We start from the raw sequence: 10741 nt of genomic DNA on the forward strand, positions 1-10741 counted from the left end.
CAAAAATGCAAAACCTCATTCTAATCATGTGAGTGTACTGGACAAACCCAAATTGAGGAACATCATACAAAATACCTGACCAGTACTCTTCAAAAATACCAAAGTCATGAAAGATAAGGAAAAACTGAAGAACTGCCAGTGATTGGAGAAGACTAAGGAGCAATAACAAATAAATGCAAAGTGGGATCCTATATAGGATCTTGGAACAGAAAAGAACGCCTAGTAGAAAGTTGGTGAAATTCAAATAAGATCTATAGATTAGTTAATAGCATTGCACCAAAGTGAATTTCCTGGTTTTAATAATTGTGTCATATATGTTCATACAAGATGTTATAATTTTAGAAGAAGCTGGATGAGGGGATATATGGGAACTATTTTTTGCAATTTTTCTGTAGGTCTAAAATTAGTTCAAAATTAAAAGTTAAAAGAAATTCAGTCTGGGCTTCCCTGGTGGCGCAGTGGTTGAGAGTCCGCCTGCCGATGCAGGGGACACGGGTTCGTGCCCCGGTCTGGGAGGATCCCACATGCCGCGGAGCGGCTGGGCCCGTGAGCCATGGCCGCTGAGCCTGCGCGTCCGGAGCCTGTCCTCCGCAACGGGAGAGGCCACAGCAGTGAGAGGCCCGCGTAACGCATAAAAAAAAAAAAAAAAAAAAAAAAAAAAAAAAAAAAAAAAAAAAAAAAAGAAATTCAGTCTGTTCTGTTTACAATTTAAAAGAGAACACTTAAGACCAACTTCATTTTATCATATTGAATATTGAATTTAATATGAAAAATAAAGCTATAAGGTTAAGTTACAATTTGAAACTTTGTTTTAAGACTGAAGCTACAAAGTGGGGCAACACTACTTCATTTGGTCTTCAGCAGAAAATCTAATACTTCTTTGTTCCTACTACCATCTTGTTCCATGAGGGAACAAGATGGTATTTGCAAGAAGAAACATAAACTACATAAACAACAACAGGCTCAAGATGAAGTTGAAGAACATGAGAAATTATTTAATGACAATACTCTTGAAATTATATGTCTGTAAAGAACACCAGAATAATCCCACAGTGAAGTTTGTTTCTGGGGGAAAATCTAACACAGAAAGGCTCACTTGACAAGCAGTTGGAGTTGGGGGCTCCTTTGTGTGTATGTGATTGAACTCTTGGTTGTTTTCTTTTTTGTGGGGGATTGGCTGAGAGAAAAAGTTTTTAACTAAAAATACATGCACAGTTGATCAAAATTTGCTAAAGAGCAAATCTACATTTTTAGGCAATCTTTTAAAATCAGTCCTCTGTTCTGATCTGAATTATCCATTAACTTGTGGGGATTCAGGCTCACCCCCTTATTATTAAAATACATATTCATAAAACTTTTACAGTTGTGCTGTTCTAGTTACAGATAGGTTCTACTTTTCTAGGACATAATTTCACTTTGTTTAAGCAAGAATTCATTAAAGAAGCTATAAATAACCTTTAAATATTTAGCCATGAACAGAGGAGGGTGGACTGGCCTTGATGGCTTATTTTAGTACTAATGCAGAATGCTTTTTAAAAGCTACATTTTAGCATGCATCAAGCTAATGATTAACACTTGCAGTGTAATTTTCAATGTTAGAATAAATTTCTCTTTATTTTAAGGAGTTCTACCAAAAGTAAATATGTTTTTCAATCATTTACTACTAGGAAAGTAACCATAAAGAACGAAAATGTCTGGGAGATTAAAACATACAATTTCTTATTTTAAAATTTTATTTGTTTATCTATTTACTTATTTATTTTTATCATCTAGACAACCTTTCCTTCTCTCCCAAAATATAATGCCAGTTAAAACTGCACACACTAGGGAAGAACTGCCTATGGAATTATAAGAATTCAAGGATCCATTGTGTGGTGCATGTAACATATATATGAATCAAAGACATTTCTATATTTGATTCTGAATCATAAAGTTCACAACATTTTAGAGACCAAGTTTCATAAAATTTTTACTTAAAAAAAATTTACAAAATACCATTATTCCAATCAAGGAAACTTTCCCTTGGGTACATGCAGCTTTCTGTCTTAGAGATTACAGAATGACAGTCAAAGAGGGAGAGATTTTTTAAATAGCCACCTAGCTGCAAAACCTACAAGAAGTAGATTTTTTTAAAGTGCCTTTAAAATGCTAAAGCAAGTAATATAATTGTTGAATCTACTTGAAATTTTAAAAGTTTCTTTAAAATGGTCCATATGGTATGCACAATATCACAGCTGGTACAAAACTGCCAGTATTTAGTTCAAAACACAAAAACAATGCATATGAACAATATTCTTTGAAAAATAATTCAAAATGCTGCCACTACTTCATAAGGCAAACTTAAACAAGAGTGCTGACAGTATTCAGAGAATTAACGAAACAAGCTGAATATTAAAGTATTTAAATATTTACTTTGATTTCTTTTTAACACCATTGATAACAGTAAGAGAACTTGCTGTCAAATTAACTCAGGATGGCTTATTTCAAATTACATGTAACATATTTTGCTATATTTATTCTAAACAATTCCAAAACTAGGTTTTAGGATGTAAACTCCCATTTGCTAGGCAGGCCCTAGTTTTTCTGCTGCAATCTGGCAGCTTTGAACTTTGAAACCCTCTTTGTAGTTCCTTCTGATACTTCTGACAGAACTTCTTTTCGTTCTGGAATGGTGGGTAGCACAGGATGAGCCATGGCTGGGTGTGGTGTTAAGGAAGGTGACAAAAATTCTTTTTCTATTACAGTTCCAGAAAAAGCCTGGAAGACAAAAGTGAGATTATGATAATAAAATGCAAATAAGGTGCCCACAAAATCTTTATCCTGTACTTGCCAATTAGACATTTCTTTTCATTAAAAGTAAATTCATAAGATTTTTTTGATAGACAGAACTATAACATCAAAATACAAATTGCTCATAGAAATCAAGTACCATTAAAATATATCTTAATTACACCACCAAATATAAGTTGATTTTTTAATAGTACACATGCAAGAAAACAAAAATGTAAAAAACATGTTCACATGGGATTTTTAAAAAATGGGTAAATAAAAGGTCCTCAACTTTCATACATTCCATTTATATCCAGGCCATGCTGTGAAAAATAATGTATTAAAATTAAGAATTCTATTAGGGTGTCAAACATCAGCTGATGAATGAGCTATCCTATGGTGGCCATGCTGCCTGTGAGCCAAGAGCTGAGTTTCAGCAGCAGTGACATCTCTTGGGTGGTGTTCATTCATGCAATTATTTGAGTATTTTATTGCCTCTTGCCTCATTTTTATTTGAGATCAGTGGAAACTGAAAATTGAAAGTGCTGGTGCTAGTGGAAGTAAGTATCAGTCTCAAATTTTCATACAATTAACTCAATGAGAGAAATCAAGGCACCACAAAAAATGATTCTTTAATTTCAACCAGATGTTTGCTGGACTTAATTTTGGTCAACTGTATGTAATGTACATATGTAGTGTATACAAATTGATGGAAATAAAACCAAAGATATGTCTTGCTATGTCTTTTTATGTACAGAGCTATCAAAATCAAGAAGTTATGATTTTTCTTCCCCAAGATTTCTAGTATTTGAAACCCCCTCACTTTCATCTTCTAAAGACTCTTTACGTACAAATTAAAATTTGACATGTAAACCTTCATGTATATTTAGCTTGACTTTGTCTACCAAGTGTACAAAATGACAATGTATCACTTGAATAGTTTAAAAAGCCAACCTCCACCAACTTGCCCCACCAAAGAAACAAAAACCAAAAATGCCCTGACCCTCCCACAGTACTTTGAGACCTTGGGTGGAGTCCAACTCTTAAAAGAAATTCAAAGTTTACTTTTCTAAAAACTCTATTTTATCACAATGAGCACAGAGCCTTCTTATTATACTAAAAATGCTTTTGAAAAAGAGAATATTTTAACATTTAAAGATATCAAAAAAGATATCTTTCAAAGTACTTGCCATAATCCCATGAACTATTTATTTTGATGTTAAAAAATTTATAGCATCTAGGTGCTGTTAACAGTTCAATACAAAATGCAAAGCTATTAAATATGATGAAATGAAAATAAGTTCCAGACTTGAGCTCTAGCTATACCATAATATATTAAGTCCTTACAAAAACCTAATTTTCAGATACTTAAAAACAGCAAAAGTCTACCACCTGTTTTTCTAACAGTAGGGAAGACTATTAAGTTAAGATACTCTCCAGGTCAACTGAAATCATTATATTGGGAGAAGGGAAGGAGAATATTCTAATCATACATACTGCTCCTAATTACCAATGACCCCTCCATCCCCAGTTACCATTTAGTACAATCAGTACCACTTAGGGACTATTTAGCAAAAGCAACAGAAGTTCTACATATGTTTATTCATTTATAAAGATATACATTTTTATATGTATTTGACTTATACTCAAATGGGTATGTCAGTTTGATATGGTATGAGTTCCCCAGTCTTCCTAAATACTTCTTAAATTAAAAATCTAAAATACCCACCAAACATAAGAGTAAAAAAATATCAAGTCTGGGTATAATGGAAACCATAACATTTCCATTTTGGTATCTCCCAATACCCTTCCTTTCCCCACACACAAAACGATGTGCAATATGGTGGGTAAGAGTATATGTGTGTGCACTCATTTTTCTGAGGAGAGGATCTCCAGCTCTCACTAGATTGTAAAATGGTTCCACAATTCCAAAGAGTTAAAAATTTCACTGGCACGAGCCAAAACATAGAAGGACTATACATAATTATCCGTCATGTATATATTTTTTCTTTAACTCAACCAAAGCATTTAAAAGAGAAAAGTACAACCTGCTACTTGAACTAGCATAAAATGACTATAAGTCTGATCTAGTGGAATTTATTTAAAATAAGCTGCTAAATAATTTTCTAGACATGGGACTTCCCTGGCAGTCCAGTGGTTATGACTCCATGCTTCCACTGCATGGGGCACGGGTTCGAACCCTGGTTGGGTAATTAAGATTCCACAGGCTGTGGGGTGCAGCGAAAAAAAAAAAAAAAAAAAAGTCTAGCCAAAAATGAAATACATATGCTAATTAAGATACTTTAAAATTCCTATTTCACAGAAATAGAACTTCAAGAGTGGTAACACTTTCATTTTGAACTACTTTATTATAAGACCTATATTGTGCTTGCTAGTGACTATTAATTTTTTATAAATTATTAATTATCAAAAAAGTACTGGGCTTCCCTAGTGGTACAGTGGTTGAGAGTCCGCCTGCCGATGCAGGGGACATGGGTTCATGCCCCGGTCTGGGAAGATCCCACATGACGCAGAGCAGCTGGGCCCGTGAGCCATGGCCGCTGAGCCTGCGCATCCGGAGCCTGTGCTCCGCAACGGGAGAGGCCCGCGTACTGAAGAAAAAAAAAAAAAAAGTACAAGCCTAGAATTAATTAATTATGATCTATGACTTTTGAGACTAAATATATGTATGAACTAAAGAAGCTACAAGATAAACAATGCCATTACTCTGTCGATTAACTTCAATAAATAATTAAATAAAATAATTTAAGAACAATAAGATTAATGATTTCCAGACCACACCTGGAAGATACAGCAGCTACAATTTTTAAAAAATCTTTTCAACTCCAAAATGGGGAAAATGAATTGCATACCCCTTTGAAATGGAGCTACCACCACCTTTTTAACTCACAAAAATTGGTCAAAGATACTATATAAAATAGAGTTAAAGATATATACCTCAGGTGTTACTGATAAAGGAAAAAGTTTCTTTTGATGATTTTCTTGCTGCTCCTCGTCCAAAATGCTCTCATTAGCATCAGTACAAGTGGCCTCTTCACAGCTAATGCTCCTCAAGACTCCCCGTCTATCATCAAAGTCAGCAGCACTGCTTTCACTGGTATCACTGCAAACACTGTTCTCTCTACTGCGAGACTTCAGGATGGACTTACGAGGGACATATTCTCCATTCACGATATCAACAAAGACTCTATAATATCAAAAATATATACTCTTTAGTTAACTCATAAAACTGAGGATAAATTTACAAGGATTTAAAAAAATCTTTTCTAGAAATCAATCTGAAATGTTTTATTCAAACTTATATCCAAAATGTTCACCATCACAATAGTTTTGTAGCCTCGAATGACATATTTACATTACTTTTATTATTGTTTGGCCTAATAAGATACAGCCGTTTATTTATACACATGTTCTGGGTGACAACAGCGTGATCTGCCAAAATTCTACATATATTTTAGACCTGCTCAGAAGTCACTTAGCAATTTTCACTATTTTACAAATAAGCGTCATGAAAACAGGTATTTTCAAATGACAGATTTCTCAACAATACAACAAAAAATTGGAATAGCATACTTAACTTCGACTCTGTGGAAAGGTAAAGCACATGCCAAGCACTGTCATAGCTGTGATAGGAAAAGTGCTGCCCCAGCACACTAGAAACACAAACTTTCATTCTAAAGTTAACATACAACATTTTTTTACTAGATTGGGAATGTTTCAAAAGCACTGGCAAAGAGGGGCAAAGGCAAAAAACCAAGCAACATTCCAATTGCTTTGAACTGAGAAGCTGTGGTGGGGGCTCAGCAGCTCCTGTGAGAGCCTTTAAAACACTAAGCTAACTCTATCAGAATACCTCACTTTTCAGTGAGAGCCTTCTGTGTTACAAGCAACCTTTTCCTGTATACACTCAGTTGCAAAAAATGAGAAGGGAAGAGCAGGCTGTTCTGCTATCTGTGAATACCACTCACCTGTAAATGTCAGCAGGAGTCCTGATCATAGGCAGCTCTTGGGGAGAATGACCACTGCCAGAGCTGTTCTTTCGCTTACGTTTGGCTTCTTCTTTCTTTTCACTGAATTTTAAAGTGGTATTTTTTCCAGTATTTATTCGTACCTAAAAATTTCACAGCAAGAAATTATGATCCTTTTGAGAAATCAAGGCCAAAACTAAAACCAATAAACTCTACAATTAAAGAAATAATAGTAATAGAGGCAGTTGACATTTTTTGACACAAATGATGTGCATTATCAGCTAAGGCTAACAAGTCCTTATCATACTTCTACAGTATTAAATTATACCTTAAGTGACCAATTCTAGTCATCAGTGACTTTATTATCATACAGAAAGCAAAATACATACAAACTAAATGCTAGATTATTATAAGCTTTCACATCACCCATTACTTTAAGTTTTTGGCTTAAATCATGCATTTCAAAACAAACAGCACAATTAACCAAAACAAATATTCAGTAAGAATATAAAACTTAAGTCATAAAAACAATATTGGATAATGCTTAACTATTTAGAATTTTTAAAATACCTCTAATTTTTAAAAATTTAAGGACCAGAAAATAAAAATCAACCCTGTTCAGGGTTAATACATTATTCTTCTATCCCTACTCGGCATTTACACCATCTTTCCATATTAATGACTGCTGTTCCCCATAACATTCCTGTAAATATTATTTATTCTTCCTGCTTTATCTAAATGAAAACTAATTTAAAGCCTGAAAAGAGAATCACAAAACAAACTTTTTTCCTGGCTAATAGGTCAATTTTTTCCAAAGAATTCCAAGATGCTCCTTTTAGTTTGAAGTATTAGAATATATATTTTACAACACCATATAAGTATTTCACTTCACATTAGAGCAGGGAAATCTTGACCTAAGCAATAGCAAATATGTCTTAAACACGTTTGATTAAATAATAATCTCAGGCATTTAAGACTGCTACCACAGACCCTTACCTCTGATACAGGCAAACCCTACAAGGGTACCCTGTTGTGGTAAAAAAAAAAAAACAAAAAAGCACCAAACTGAGAAAAAGGAGTCCCTGTTTTATTACTAACTAGCTCTGTGGTCTTCTAGGCCCGAAGTTTCCCTGAGAAAGACAAATTAGAAAGATGAAATTCCCAGTAGCTCCTTAAAGCAGTATTATGAGGCCAAGAGAGCAAGGGAATGAGTTTAAGGTCCTTCTTTCAGTGAGATCCAACCTGCTTTGATCTGGGATTTTAAAACTGGGTATTCTACAATAAGTATGGAGGGAACAAAAAGTCTTTTGATGCTAAGAAAACTTAAAAACCTGTATTAGAAGACCTCTCTGTAGTAACCTCCAGCTCTAAAATATCAAAATTCTAAAATCATGATTACCACCCAGAGATGTTTAATTTGTGAGAAATGGAACTAATTTTTACTTCCTTCTAAATCTTTCCTTTTTGCTCATGATGCTCCTATTCATTTTATGCCCACATAGAAACAACCTGATATAATTAAAAATTTAACTAATGTAAGTCACTTTCATCTTAAATACACCAAAATGCCCAAATTAACTCTAGAATTCTTAAGAAAGGATTCTGAATGAAGGACAGGTGGAGTTACAGTAGTTGTCACTCAAATCGATCTCCTTCCAGACCCCCAAATTTCAAATTCTATTGTGGCTTCAGAGAACAATGGACCAATACCAGCTAACTATCTAGACTTTTATTTTCCTTTTTCTTTTTAGATAAATTGGTCAGAGCAAGAGGCAAAAGATGGCTTTCTTGTTTGGCACTATCAACAATATTAATCCCTGTTAATACTGCTCTTTTAAAGAATATCGCAGATGATCTCTAATATTCAAATTATATGAAAAATTAGTAAAGTTAAAAGTATACAAACCCTCTTAGGTTCGACAGTATGAGAAAAATATATTGTTGGTATAGAATTATCTTCAGCCCCTAAGGTATCATGGTCATTTTCATTATCACCACCATCATCATCATCTTCTTCTTCATCTTCATTATTGTGATAAGAATTTGAACCATTAATTGAACAGTTCCATTGACTATTCACTTGACCATTGAACAGTTCTGAATTTGTAACATTCTGATAACAATTGCTGGGAGTGAGAGAGTCCATTACTTGATTCATCATATTCACATTTATGTTCTGATCTTCCTTTTCCTCTTCAGAGGACGTATCTTCTCCATTTGCAATCAAAGTATCAGGCTGACTAGAAAAAGAAAATTAACAAGATCAAACAAACACACTAGAAATTTACATATTCTAATTTGCACTTAAGTTCAAAGGGTAAAAACTAAGGTTTTGCATAAGGTATTTTTAAACTAGATTTCTAGGCTAATAAAATGTTTTGAAATGAATTAATAAGTAATAGTTTCTATGCTAATTCTATATGTCATAGTTATTCAAACAAAAGTAGAATACAGTAGATTTTTTTTTAAATCTTTGCAAGGAGGATATTGGCCATATACAATAAAATACCATACAAATACAATCATAAATTTGTAAGAAATCACAGAGAATATGTTATCTTTATTTAAAGACCAGAAACTACAACCACAGAACTATAACATATTTCTTTCTCTTTCTATAATCAAAATATTTTATAAGCCTGTATTATTGTAATTTTAAAAAATAAAAGATTTCTACATATGTGCATGATTTATACACATATACTTCTCATGCTTGCTTCATTCTACAAAGGATTTGAGGACCTTATAAAAATAACAAAACCCAAAATGCAACAAACTGAAATAACATCACGCAAAAGTAGAAAAAGAATCGTGACCAAGAAAATCATAAGATTAAAAACTGATTTACAAAAATTAAACAGTATCAGTTAATCAAAAAGACCTAAGTATAGGTGAGATATGGTAGTGAAAAAAATATCCTTTGTGCTTCATGTCTTATTTTTCACAGTAACTAATTCTGCATATCACTTAAGCAAAATAATATAGGAACTTCTATAGTAACAGTTTTCATTGAGCACTCTGATAATTCTGAGTGAGTGCTAATATGTATTTCAAATGGCAATTTGGTAAAGTTTTTCATATCTATAACTACTTGACCAGATTACAAATTACCTGCTCAATAAGCAGAAAAGTTTGCAAAGGAAAGCAAGGATAAATATTTTACAGCAACAAACTTAAACTGAATGCACATATTTTTTTTAACAAGTCATTCAAACATACAGCATTATCTTGACTACAGTATAAAAACAACTCATTTAAAATATAATATATAAAGCATCCATAATTATTTAAAGTGAAGTATCTGGTATATCTTACTTTATTATACAAAATAGGGCTGAAACCTTATAATAAAAAATAGGAATATTGATTTTGTGTATTTCTGTACACACACATGCACTGACATGTGCATGAACACACGGCCTTAAAAGAAAATATTCTAGAGAATATTTATTTTAGGGTGGTAGCGTTATTGATATTTTAGTATAGCATGCTTTTCTGTATTTTCTTCAATCAGCACATATTTTATAAGGAAATGTGTGTAAGGAACTTTGTCATTAGGTACCTATCAATATCAATTTCACCCAGCAATTCTTCTTGTCTCTCTAATTCTTCAAGTCGATCCCACAGCTCCTTATCAGCAAGCAGATCCTTGGATTTTAGATCATTTGAGAATTCTGCTTCAAAAATACCTGAAGTTTTTGGTTTGGAGTGAGGTTTATGAGCAACTCGGTGTTTTGCTATTTAAAAAAAAAAAAAAAAGGCTGTTTATTAAAAGCCAATTTTTAAAAGGCGCAAACCTAGACTTAATAAGATTTTCTCTTGGGGTGAGGGGTTGTTGAGAAAGAGGGGGACATGATTTTTAAGCCAAACAGTAGACCTCCAAGGATGTATGTCTCCTTAGAATCTTGCTACTTAAGAGTGTAGTCCAAGGACCAGCAGTACTGGCATCCCTGGAGAACATTTCAGAAGTATAGACTCTCAGG

At 33.4% G+C, this 10741-nt stretch overlaps 1 protein-coding gene across 1 annotated transcript in view; it reads right to left on the minus strand.

Moving 5' to 3' along the window:
• Positions 1–1942: 1942 nt before the first annotated feature.
• Positions 1943–10741, minus strand: part of URI1 (URI1 prefoldin like chaperone) — a 66456-nt gene continuing 57657 nt past the window's right edge. Inside the window, exons 7-11 of the mRNA XM_032613963.1 lie at positions 10321–10495; positions 8665–8998; positions 6759–6901; positions 5728–5977; positions 1943–2757 (exon numbers count right to left, since the gene is read on the minus strand). Of these exons, the coding sequence (XP_032469854.1) occupies positions 2575–2757; positions 5728–5977; positions 6759–6901; positions 8665–8998; positions 10321–10495 (1085 nt within the window). The 3' untranslated portion in view covers positions 1943–2574. The remainder of the gene's footprint in view (positions 2758–5727; positions 5978–6758; positions 6902–8664; positions 8999–10320; positions 10496–10741) is intronic.

This window comes from Phocoena sinus, chromosome 19 (genome assembly GCF_008692025.1).
Source record: "Phocoena sinus isolate mPhoSin1 chromosome 19, mPhoSin1.pri, whole genome shotgun sequence".
Taxonomy (NCBI): Eukaryota; Metazoa; Chordata; class Mammalia; order Artiodactyla; family Phocoenidae; genus Phocoena; species Phocoena sinus.